This window comes from Citrus clementina, unplaced genomic scaffold (assembly GCF_000493195.1).
Source record: "Citrus clementina cultivar Clemenules unplaced genomic scaffold, Citrus_clementina_v1.0 scaffold_3, whole genome shotgun sequence".
NCBI lineage: Eukaryota > Viridiplantae > Streptophyta > Magnoliopsida > Sapindales > Rutaceae > Citrus > Citrus x clementina.
In genome coordinates, this window is record NW_006262339.1 from 45,563,896 (window position 1) to 45,577,545 (window position 13,650).

The 13,650-nt window shown below is 33.8% G+C and overlaps 1 protein-coding gene across 1 annotated transcript; it reads left to right on the top strand.

Moving 5' to 3' along the window:
- The first annotated feature begins 10,459 nt into the window (after positions 1 to 10,459).
- Positions 10,460 to 12,788, top strand: LOC18048995 (bifunctional protein FolD 2). The gene is made up of 5 exons (XM_006444216.2): positions 10,460 to 10,722; positions 10,830 to 11,013; positions 11,103 to 11,260; positions 11,387 to 11,599; positions 12,399 to 12,788. The coding sequence occupies exons 1-5, from the start codon at positions 10,609 to 10,611 to the stop codon at positions 12,627 to 12,629; spliced, it is 900 nt and encodes a 299-aa protein (XP_006444279.1). The 5' UTR covers positions 10,460 to 10,608; the 3' UTR covers positions 12,630 to 12,788.
- The last annotated feature ends 862 nt before the right edge of the window (positions 12,789 to 13,650 follow it).

Genomic DNA, 13,650 nt, shown 5'->3' on the forward strand with positions numbered 1-13,650 from the left:
ATAAGCAAACATGAAATCATACAAAGCATACATGACAAATTATGCCAAATAGTACCCGATGAAATAACTATTAATACTCATCGTGATTATTATTGAATGAGCAGAGTGAGAAAAATACCTCTCATACTCGGTAGAATTAACATCATTGTATAGGCAGACAAATTATGTCAAATAATACCCAAGGAAATAATTATCAATACTCACCGGGATCATTATTGAACGAGCAGAGCAGGAAACATGCCTCTCATACTCGGTAGAATTAACATCATTGTGGAGGCAGAGCAATTTAACTCTCAATACACATACATAAAGTATCTCATAGGAAATGTACATATATGGTGACTAACAATCATATCTTATGACTTAATCAATCATATAATGTGCATACATAAAATCATAACATGATACTAAATTAAACATGCTATCAAACATAAATGTTTCATGAAATACATAATAATAATAGGAATCCACTCACAGATTGATGCTTAGTTACTATTTTATTGGGGCTTCTATTAATTATTGGGAATGTGGATTTCTCATTTCTCTTAAGCATGGAGTTTAAAGATTAATTATTAGAATTAATATAAAATTTTATATGTATCATAAAAATTGTAACATAATTACTGAAATTTCATAAATCTATTATTCACTGATTCATTCAATATAAATTTAACTACTCAATTCCATTTTCTATAAAGTTCCGCTCAATTCCTCTTTCCAACTACTTTTTCACTCTCACCTTCTTAATTTCTTTTCTCTTTTTTTCCTTTTTCTCTTTTTCGTCACTCTCGGCTTCCCTTTTTTATTTTATTTCTTGTTTTCTTCTCTCTCTTCCTCGCTCTCTCTCTTTCTTTACCCTATGTTTTTATCTCGGCTTTTCATGAAGCAAATAAAAGTTGCTTTCTAATTTTTTATACTTTATATATGAACCGAGTGAAGCTAGCATGTGAAATTGATGAGACAAGAACATCAATGAAGTGGTGAAGCATGTGGATAAAGCGATGAAGCGTACATTTGCTCGTTTTTGAAGCAGATGCATGAACAAGCCCTCATAGCTACCGGCCAGCGGTGTTATATTGTTGTGTCCCTCGCACCAATCCTCTATACTGAAAGAAATGTAAATCGATTGAAGAAGCTACTGTTTGGCAGCCAAGAAAATGAGAGAAAATTGACTTTTTTACTGAAATTATAATCTCTTATTCATAATAGAACAATCCAAAATACAAGTTGTCTATATTTATTACAAGTAAAGCTAACTAATTAGTTACTAACAGCCAATTCTAACTTATCTAACATAATGCACACGAGCAGAATATGCATAATAGAATTAGTTAAGCCATGATTGCTGCTGTTGAGCTGGCTTTTCTGACTTGGCACTTATGACAGTTAGCTTTACTGACTTGGCATTATTAACATGTGACTTAACACCAGACTGACATTGCTTCTTCATTTGGGAACTCCCAGGTGTCTTTCGTTGATAATAGACATGTCTTAATTAAGCTTGAGATGGAAGATGATCATTCCCATAATTAGATTAACAATCTTTGTATATTAATTGCAGGAATATACGTGTTTTTAAACAGTTGCCTACTTTTTATTGCTCGGAGAAATCTCTTGTTATGCCTGTTTGAGTGTCTTTATCTTATTTACTTTTTCATTTTATTCACTGTAAACAAGCTTTATTTTATGTTGTTGGTATCATTAGTAAACTTCTAACAGTAGACTATGTTATGGCCTTTATTAATAGGCCCTCAGTTACTAGAATTTTGGTGAAGTATGATGCGTCGTGTCTATTGTTAATGTGTATTGAATTAGTGAGGGAGATTCTGGCTTTTAGCAAGATATTATATTTGAGGGGTTTTCGATTATTGTGCTTTCTTCAAGCACCCAAGCCATTCTGCTATCGCATACTATGTGGCCAATCCTAGGCTTCATGAGCCCCAACAGCTTGCAGGAGTGATTCAGGATAGGGTTAATTGGGATAAAAGGAAGAGGCTCGTGTCTATTGGGTATTGCTAATGTTCAACCCAGAGTGGAATCTGCCCCTCAATTTGTTATTATTGCTGATAATCGGCCCCAGGGGCTTAATTTTTTATCATCTACTGATTTAGATACTTCTACCCAAGCTCCTTTGATTCATGATAAGAGTTTTGATACAGATTTGCAGGGTAATAATACTATAGCTGATAATTGGCCTGTGAGCCCTGTTGTTTCTCCCGCTGTGGCCTCAGTTGATAGTTTGTAGGATATTGAGGTCCAGGTTGAGTTTGATTTGGTTGCTGAGCATATGATTCATGACGATTCGATTTTTTGGGATCTTGTTGTTCAAACTAATGACAATTGGTCTTAATACAAGATTTAGTTCCTTTTTTCTTCAAGGGATTTTTCTTTTTTTTTTGGGGGGGACTTAGTCGTAGTTTTGTTTCTTTGGCTTTTTATTCTTTTCTTTGGAGGTTCGATTCATCTCTCATCTAGAATTTTCTTATGTGATTTATTTAATTTTACAAGTAGGGGTCTCACCTAGAGATGGCAGAATCTAGTTCCGGATCTGAATCCGAATGTAGAAGCATCCTGATGCATTTATATTTGAGATCCGAATCCATAAAAAAATATGTGGATTCTAATGTAGTAATACCAATGTAGACTGCAGGTGGATTTTCCAGGTATCCAAATCTGCATGATGTTAAATTCAAATGAGTAATGATACAGCCACAAACTCTTATACAAATTTATTTTATACAAACTGATGTGGCATTAATTCATTGGTTGAATAAAAATATAAATTAATAAAAACAAATCATGCGGGCCAAGTGATATTTAATTCAACCAATCTTATCATGCCACATCAGTTTGTACAAAATAAATTTGTACAAAAGTTTGTGGCTGTATCATTACTCAATTCAAATATCATTTAAAATTTAACAAATTTACCAAATAAAATCTAATCATAATTCAACAATCAATAACTCAACACCTAAATACAACAACACTGTAAATTCACAAATAAAAGTACTACAATGTGAATTAAACATTAAGATAACATATATCTAAGTTTAACACCACAAATCCATATATGTTTGATTTTTTTCATTTAACTTGTATATTTTATTAATTTAATTTAATAAATAATTTAACTAAAAGATAATGTGAATCCGCATGAATCTTTATTTTTAGGGTTAATTTTGTCCTGCCCCCAAATGTTTCAACATTTTTCGCCACGCACCTATATGTTTCGAAAATACTCACTCCACACCCAATTCCGTTAATTTGACCGTTATGTTTAACGGAGCTATTTGAAATTTAAATAAATATCCGAAATACCCCTTATCTTGAATTATAGAAAAATAAAATGAGATAAAATGTTAATTTAATAATTAATGTTTATATTAAAAAATTTTATTTAAAGGTAATTAATAATAATTCCATCAATTAAATTATCAAATAAATTTAATTTATCGTCATCAAATAATATTTAGGATATGAATTTTCAAATTTACCCTTTGACCGTTAGAATAAACGGTCAAAATAACAGAATTGAGTGTAGAGTGAGTATTTTCGAAACATATGGGTGCGTGGCGAAAAATATTAAAACATTTGAAGGCAGGACAAAATTAACCCTTATTTTTAACATCCTGATCCCAACTTTTTTGTTATCTCGCTTAACCCTCATCTCATTGGTGGTTTTTAATTTAAAATAATAATAATGATAATAATAACAACAACAACAACTTATATTTTATTACAAAATTGGATTACCCGGGCCGGTCATATCAAGTTTACAGAGAGGAATCACGTGCCCATCCTTTAAGAAAGTAAAAGAATCGGGGTCTTTTACTGCAATAATTACGAATGTTGGTGGAAAATAAAGACGATGGGCATGATAGTGCAACGATTCACATTTACTCGACAATGATTATCAACAACAGTGAATTAAAATGAAACCTTAAGTAGATATGGATATGGTTGAGAAAGGTGGTGAATTAAAACCACTGGCTTATTAGCTACCAACCTCGTTTTACTTTAAAGTTTAAATCCGCAGATGGCGACCGCTGACCCAGGCATTCAAGGTTACAAGCAAATAACCTCCTGCCACGTTATCTATTTAGATAATGGTCTCAAAACCCGCTCCTAGGGGGCCTACGATGTCCAAGTATGGTATTAAAATATACAACTAGCTTTATATATATATATATAAAATTTATTTTATTCTAAATATGCGGGAACAAGTAAATTCCTACTTAAAAGGACAGTTAAGCTCCCAATAATGGCTGAACCCATACACCAAAGGTTATTGGAGGCATGGGTTGCCAACGAACTAGCTCTTAAATACAACATATATATTTACATTTTTTTTAATTGGGTTAATTTAGGACAATCAACGGCTAAACAGATTCGTCACTCTCTCTTCGGGCCGAGAAAATCTTGTACTTGTACTTGTGACTACACAAGGTAATACAAATAGCCAACTATAAGATGTTGCTCTTGGGTGCAGCTTTATTTCCCAATATTGCTTGGAGGAAATTTGGGGTCACAAATCAAGTAGAAGCAAATTGTTGTTTGGTATCATCTTACGCGGTCATTTTATTGCATTGGGTACTTTTAAGACAAATTTTCAAAATTCGAAGATATCGGCATTAGTTCAGCAATGCTAAACCATTGCCTATGAACTTTTCAAGTTCATTGTGGTAAACTTGACGGAAATTAGCATTGACATGTAAATCATTTAGCATTTTGGATGAGCAACGTTGAGCTCAGATCACATCCAGGCATATGGCGGATCTCTTTTATATAGAATTGTCACCGCTCAAATATCTCTTGAAACTCCGTCTTTAAGTAAACCCCATTGATTAATACGCAAAATCTATTGTTGCTATCAACATTCACTTTAATTATAAAAACACCCTTAAATTTTTAAGAGATTTAACACTCACTTTTAATAATAATCAAGTTAAGCTGCAAACAAATTATTTAACACAATTTTAGTTATTAATTTTATTTATTTATGTTCAATACTGGATTTTGTACTTAAAATAACTTACAATGAGAACAAAGTAATAAAAAATATTCTATAAATACAACCAAAATAAAAAAAATGGAAGAGGAAGAAGAAAAAGAAAAAAGGACACAATCTAAAAAAGGGGCTTCTTTATCATGCCCATATTTATTTTATTTTTGAAAAATAAAAGTATTGCACATATTTTGTAGTCAAGATTTTTTCAAAGCATTGATTTCTTTATTGTTCATCTAAGTATGGCTTAAAATGTTAAAAATAAAATTTTTAGGACTTAAGACATTGTATAATAAGTGTATTGTATGAATGTTTAAAATAATTATGTAATATTGACTTATAATTAATTGTCTCATATAGTAATTCACATAATAATAATAATAATAATTTTTATAATAATTTTTTTAAAATTAAAATATTTTTAGAATGCAAATAATCCACCCTTATTATAATTGGAAGAAAGAGGGGTTTTCTGAGATTAATAAACGGGTGTAAATTGTTTTTACATTGGCCGTGTTCATTTAATGTACATGCAACGAGCGCACATGAAATGAGTTCATGGGACAAGCACCAGTCTTGGGCTTTTAGTCTTCTTTATTGGGCTTTCCAAGGCTAGAGGCTCTTAGCATGTAAGGTTTCGATTCCAGCCGCTCAGGTTCTTGTCAGCTTCAGTGACGAAATTAGGGTTTGGCATCGATCGTATTCCTATAAAATCAATCCGATCCAATGCAAACATGTTTAAAGCGAATTCGGATATTGCCCAATATCACATTAGATAATATTTGTATAATCCGAACAATCGGATCGGATTACGCTTAAAATAAAAAAATTAAAATACAAAAGCAAATTAGAAAATCAAAACCTAAGTTCCATATACTCAAATTCAACCGCGCCTCATACGAAGTTCACAAACCCGAAGACCTCATATCTAAAATATAAATTATAGGGGTGTTTGCAAATCAGATTTTGTAAATTATACATCAATTAATATCTGATACATAATTTTACGGATTATAAATTTTTAATCCAATCTAATCCACAAATCAATGAAATTCAACCCAAATTCAATCCATACACCTGTGGATCGGATGCGGATTTGATTCAATCCATATCTAATCTATCATTTTGTAGATTGATTTGCGGGTTAAATTTTTTTTATCATGTCCTATCCATAAACTAATTAAATAAAAAAATTAATGTAAAAATAATTTTAATACCGATCAAATTTAAAATTAAATATGATTTAAATAAATTACTTTTTTAAATAAAGCTAGAAAATACCTTCAAACTTCAAAATATAACACACCCAAATAGAAAAGAAAAAATCTCATTTATTTAGATCAGTACATAAAAGTTAATTGCTTAGGAAGCTGTATATATTTTTTAATTATTTTTATTTTATATTATTATTGGATGAGATATAATATGGTATTAATGTAGCTATATTTTAACTTATTTATTTATTAGTAAATGTCATATTTACCAATTTAATTTTTTATTAAATAAATATATTTTTTTACAGATTTGTAAATTTTTGAGGATTCATAGAAATAAATCAATATCCAATTCACCGATTGTAGATTTTTAAATTTTCAATCCAATCTAATCCATCAATTCACTGATCGAATTTTTACGGATTAAATTTTTACAGATCAGACAGATTAAGGGAATTAGATTGAATTCTAACACCCCTAATAAATTATATATGCTTTTCAGTTCAGTATTCACGATCGAAGAAAGAACTAGTTAACTTGACTTAGAAAAAGTTCACCAACCCAGCCAAAACTACGAGCCACGAACCTAGCCAATAGCCACGAGCTGAACAACCACGAACCCAGCCGGCAGCCACAGATACACATCAACCCACAAACCAGCCAGTATTGAGCTTTTGGGAAGAAGGAGAGACTAATTGTTTCAGTTTTCATGAACACATAGCTCTATTAATTGATTCTTGATCTTGGAAGGAGATAACTTGGGTAATCTTTTTCCAAATATGGCAATTGAACTCGAAGGATTGACACTTGGTGGAAATCAATGCTTTGTTCTCATTATTGCTCTTATTATTCTGCTTCTGCACACAGTTTGGCTTGACAATCTTAGCCTTCTTTGGCTATTGGCAACCATATCAACTTTGTCCCCAAATTCAACTGATTTTTGTTATATGAATTTAATTTGATCCGATCCTAACCCAAATTAATTCAAAATATTCATTCGATCCAAACTTAACCGGATTAGATTTGATTGGATTTAAAGTTCGGATTATATTCAGATAATCTTTGTTTCACCCCGAACAATTCAAAGTCAGATTGGATGGATCTAAATTTGAGGTTGCCACCCTAAATGAAATTGTGAGGAAACATTGAGCATGACTCTTTAGTCTTAAGTCCTGATTAAGATTGATGTGCAATATTTTTTAAGATATAGCTGCTGTAGAAAAAAATTATAACTATCAATAAAAGTTAATAGTATGTAGTAAATATAAATTTTAAATAATACTTTTTACAAAATTATTAAAGATATTGTTGATGCTGAAATCTGGTCACCCTCGGCCCGACCAGATTGTATCACCAACGATTGTATTGACAATGACGAAGAGGCTGCACTCCACTAACCTTAACAATTTCTCGAGCTCCTGGGACTCAAATCATTCTTCCTCTTCTTTCCAAACCTGCGTTCACAATCAGAGACGCCAGTGGTTTTTCTGGCATAAACCCTCCGATACTTAAGTTAGTATACGGAGTTTACAGAAAAACTGTATAATTTATGGTTGCGCACACTTACTGCGATGTTCTTAAAGTAAAATTTGTCTAAGATTGTTCTGTAGTAATGCCTTATATCAATTCGGCAGAGTTTTCCCCCTCTCTTTTTTTTTTTTGTATCTCTTTTTTTTCATCTTTTATAGATAGTTGTTCCGTGTTTCTAGGCCCTTTCCATGTCCGTTAGACGTGGGTGATCAGGAGCCTCAAGGAGCCTTCAACCGCCGAACGTGGATAAACGTGGGTAATCGTGTTCACTCCAGCAGTTTGGGGCATGGCGAAACTGTCGCGTGGGTGTGAGATCGTGCCTTCTTTCTGAGTGATAAGAACCTGATCGGCATGAACTTCTTGGTCGGCGTTTGTTTCTTGTCAATAAGTGCTCCATAATGGAATATTACCAGGAATCTATTCATAACATTTAGCCGAAGAGATTTGCCCCCGGGTGATAAATAGAGAGCTGCTTGATTGATACTTTTTATTACTCAATAGATATAATAGATTTTTTCATCATATAAATAAAAAATTATATTAATATAACTTTCAAACTAAAATAGTTAGTGTTTATTAAATAATTTAATTTTGTATGTTAATATCAATCCCAAACAAATCTTTAGCTTTTGTATCTTTTGCTAAGGACGGATGGTGACCATTCAAGCTCAGCAGAGTCGCTTACACGTTTCTGTGATTATCATTTCTCACGAACCATCTTCGTCATTTGAAAATTACAAGGAGCTGAGTAGCCTGGCCCCACCGCCGGCGTATCAGCCATGAGCAAGTGGTGCATTCTACAGAATACACCTTGTAGTTGTTGGCATCTTGAAACCCATTTGATGGGAGTGAAAATACAAACTTCATATTGATATGCTTATACGAGAAGTTCCTTTTAAACTCCATGGATAGATGCCCTATCGCCGAATACATCATCAACACGACGAATCCGACTCTTTTAAAAAGCAAATTCGAATTTAAAAGGGACATCTTATAAAATTCGAAGCATATCTTATATATAGCAGATTTTGCATGTAATTTGGAATATATATATATATGAATGAGGAAATGTCAGCTGCAATAATCTCATCAATCACCAAGCTAACGGTATAAATATGGATATGAACGTGATTAAAATATACGTGATTCGCAAAACACCTTTTCCCGTTCGATTCATGTATTGGTTTGTTTTTATAGTTAATAACCACCCAGCCTAATAGATAAAATTAAAAATTAAATTAATAATGCGATATGATATAGGGTTAATAAATATGGACTAGTTGGGACAAGCAGCAGTCAAGTAGTCTGAAATATCAAGCTGATCTGTCATCCACAACCACGAAGAATCTGACCAATCCCGACAAGAAACGAGGGCCCACCCACTATTAAAGAATATTGCCATGTCAGCTCTCAAAATAGTTTCATACATCATTTCTCTATATAATGCCATACAAGTCCCCACCCTAGCTCTAATATCTTAGCCTGAAAACAAATAGTGCTAATTAAGATGAAGCATCATCAAGTCGCCGGCGAAAGTTCTCTAACTCACGATTCGAAGAGAACGATCGGAGAAAAATTCCGGCAGGCCTATGAAGCAGCCATGGTGGCTGCGGCAGGAGATGGAGTTCAACGAGGTTGCAACGTTCCAATTAATAGAGGAATTGAGAGACGAAAGCCGAGCTACCGCGCTGAAGATCCCATCAGAACTATTATGTTTTTGGGGTCATGGAGTCACACTTAGCCATGGACTTTGATCCATTGATTTGTAAAAACTGGGGCTGATGTCGATGATGAGATCAATTTATTGTGTAAAAAGCCCATTTTTATGAATCTATACGTGAATACTGTAAAATAAGTTCTTTACAGCTAATTGTAACAAACATAAACCCTTCTTCACATGAAATATTCACTGTTGCGCAGAGATGGAGTTTGTTAATATTGTGTCCTGCAAATTGAATTATTAATTAATTAGACTTGCCTAATATTAATTTGTCTCGCTCTTTTTCACTTATGTTAGTGAAATTTCTACTTCCAAATATCGTGGCTTCACGGTAATCATCTTTCTTGATTATCTTATTATCGTTCAACTACTTATAAACGAATAATGAAGCAGTTATAACATGAGAAACAATAATATGGAATAAAAGATATCTTAACAGGAATCAATCCCGTGATTTCTGATAAGTAATTAACGCCCTCACCGTCCCTATTCCCTTGTATAAGAATTAGTTAATGAACTAAGAAATCATGCATCCCTCACCACAAATTCCTTACATCATACTATCATAGCTAGAGAATAGAGATCAAAGCATTTTTTTATCCAAGGAAAAAAATAACAATAATCATAATAAAAACAATAATAATAAAACCAAGCTTGTCATGGAGCTGTTCTAACTTAACAAATGTCCTTTGGTTCGAGGCCTAAGAATGCAGTTGTATTAAATATTTATTGCGAGAGATTTGCCGTCTTAATAATTCTATCAGTTCGAATCCTGATTAGTCGGGCTTAATATATCATTTGAATGTCGGATTGGTAAAATACCATAAAAAAAAAAATCAGGGCTTGTTCAAGCTCTAAGCCTGGCCCAAATTTATTGCCACGAATGGGCGCCAGGCCCGTTAAAATCGAAGTTCAGGCCCAATGCAGGTTCATGTTCAAGACTCAAGTGCGGGTGCTTCCAAGGGTCGGAAAAAATCCTGTCCAGGTTTAACCCTGCGACAAGCCCGCCCCTCACAACGGGCCCGGATGAGATAACTCGCACAGTATGTCTGCGGCTGCGCGGTTGGTAAACGCCAGCCTACGAGAAGGGTGAGTGAGCAATTAATTAGAGTTATCAAATCTCTAGTTCTAGAATAATGGCGGCACCGTCAGATCAGAAGGCCACCATAATCGACGGCAAAGCCGTCGCTCAGACCATCCGATCTGAAATCGCAGAAGAAGTCCGCCTCCTTTCTGAAAAATATGGCAAGGTACTTACTCCTCCAATCAATTGATTTATCAAACTGAAATTCCAGCCCTGTCTTTGTGATTTGTGACTATGACAATTGTTAATATTTTTGGCGCGTGATTTGGTCAGGTGCCTGGACTGGCAGTAGTAATAGTGGGTGGCAGAAAAGACTCTCAAAGCTATGTGAGCATGAAGAGAAAGGCTTGTGCTGAAGTTGGGATTAAGTCGTTTGACATAGACCTCCCCGAGCAAGTCTCCGAGGCCGAGCTTATCAGCAAGGTTCACGAGCTTAACGTAATGCCTGATGTACATGGTTGGTTAGTCGTTAATGTATATGTGCTTCAATTTTAATTTGAACAAACTAGTGTGTAGAAATGCAAACCGTTCGTTTGTGATTGACAGGTATATTGGTTCAACTTCCATTGCCGAAGCATATAAATGAAGAGAAAGTTTTAGGTGAGATAAGCCTTGAGAAGGATGTTGATGGCTTTCATCCTTTGAACATTGGCAAGCTCGCAATGAAAGGCAGAGACCCCCTCTTCCTTCCTTGCACGCCCAAGGCAATAATACTCTACTCTTGCCTTATTAATTGTGGCAACCTGATATAATATGTAAATGCCTACTATTTGCTTTGGTTATCCTATTTATCTTTCTTTTTTTTTCTGAGGTTGGTTTTTTCTCTGCAGGGATGCCTTGAACTTCTGAAACGAAGTGGTGTTACTATAAAGGGTAAAAGGGCTGTTGTGGTGGGTCGAAGTAACATTGTTGGACTCCCAGTTTCATTGCTGCTGCTGAAAGCTGATGCCACTGTAACCATAGTCCATTCACATACCACTGATCCTGAAAGTATCGTTCGTGAAGCTGACATTGTTATTGCTGCAGCCGGACAAGCAATGATGGTAACTATGGGCATACTATAGTTCCCGCATTCCTAATTAGAATGAGATTATACAAATATTTTTTTGCTGATACCTTTAATACCTGTTTGTCTCATCTTAAATCATCTAGCAGTTCCATATATCTTGGCTTAATTTGCTTACTGAGGTGCTTCGAACTGAATTACTGTGACAATGTAAAAGAAACTTCTTGTTGGTTGATGGCTCTGTGTTCTTGAATATACATATGATATAAACTCGTTCAGATACTCTGAACATTGTGAGGCATCACCTGTGAACCTGAGTTGAGTATCTCATACAAGCTTATTATGGATCTGTTGACATGATGCAAATTAATCAAGTCAAATTTCAGCATTCTGGGAAATAGTTGAGATTCTACTTTCGCTTCTTTGAGGACTTCAATTTCATAGATGGTCAAAATCCTCAGCCACTGAATCTCCTATCAATCGACCTCTTTGCATCTACACCTTCTCTAAATCTTACTTTTTCTATTTTATTTTTGTTTTCTCTTAAATGCTGATTAGCTGAAGGTGGATTCTTTTGTATATCTTTTGTGTATTTAGTTTCTGACCTCATGTTTCTTCATAAACTTGTATCGTAGAACAGATGGATTAACGGGTCATATGTATATTCAGTAACTAATTTAATAAAATTGCTTAAACCTTACGAAAACATATCTGCCAACCAAATGACATTAAATTTTTTCCCTCTCGTACAGCTCTTTGTTGATTGAAAGTATGTTGATATGTTTGGTGGAACGTGCTAGGTTTTGTGTTTTTAAACTTGTTTCCTTAACTTGCAGATCAAGGGAAGTTGGATCAAGCCTGGTGCCGCTGTTATTGATGTTGGAACAAATGCTGTCGATGACTCGACCAAGAAGTCAGGCTATAGGTTAGTGGGAGATGTGGATTTCCATGAAGCGTGTAAAGTAGCTGGATGTGTAACTCCTGTTCCAGGTGGTGTGGGCCCAATGACTGTTGCTATGCTACTCAGGAATACCTTGGATGGTGCAAAGCGTGTGATCGAGCTGTAAAACCGCCCTCGTCTTTGTTCTTGACTTCATTGTAATTCATGAGACGGTACTCATTCTCCTTTGGTTTTGTTTGAAAACATTTTTATTTATCATGGTTAATAATTTATAATACATGTGAAGATGGTTCATGAGTTTATCAATGAAAAAAACAGTTCATCGCATGTTGCGCCATTGCCTCACTATTGGAATTTGTAAGCAAGCTTAGCCTCACTCTTTATTGGGCTCATCCTTGATTATATTGCATTGGACATGATTAACATGCGGGCCGTCAGCAGTAGCCCAAATTTTCTCTGAGTTGGACTATTGGCACATCGCTGTAGAATGAATGCAATGTTTTGTTTCAAAAAATAAAAGCATTTCACGCTTATAACATGCAAGTGAAAATACATAATAGAAGAGATGTTAAATTAAGAGCGATGGTATAGTCATAAAATCTTATACAAATTGATTTGACAGTAACTTATTGGTTGAATAAAAATATAAAATAATAAAAGTAAATCACGTGAATTAAAAAATATCTAATTCAACCAATTAAATCATGTCATATTAATTTGTGCAAAAAAAATTATCTAAGAGTTTGTAATTATATTATTACTGCTGAATTAAATACATCACATTTTCTAAAATTTAGGGTTTAGGGTTTCATCTCACGAAATGAAATAGTTCATCACTTGTTTCACGAAATGAAATAAGTGAAACCCTAAACAGCTAAACCCTAACTCCCTTCAAAAATCAAAATCTTTTTAAAATATCTTTTGAATATTTACAATTTAACCTTTTAAAATTACATCTAAGGACAAAAATATATTTAAATAAAATGAGAAAAAAATCCTAGTGAAAGAAGAAAGTGACTTCGGAGATGTAAATTTATACATATAACTAGATTAATAATTTCATGTTAATTCAAATAGGCATTCGGATTCTCATCGTTGAACATCATTAGCACTTCATGATTATCTTTACAACAATCAAACAATATTAAAATATCCTCATTTGGTTAAGTATATGCTTTAGCCAGCCT

Coding starts and splice junctions, on each gene's coding strand:
- LOC18048995 (XM_006444216.2), top strand. CDS start 10,609: ATGGCGGCACCGTCAGATCAGAAGGCCACCATAATCGACGGCAAAGCC. Junction 11,014..11,102: donor CGTAATGCCTGATGTACATG/GTTGGTTAGTCG, acceptor TGTGATTGACAG/GTATATTGGTTCAACTTCCA. Junction 11,261..11,386: donor TCCTTCCTTGCACGCCCAAG/GCAATAATACTC, acceptor TTTTCTCTGCAG/GGATGCCTTGAACTTCTGAA.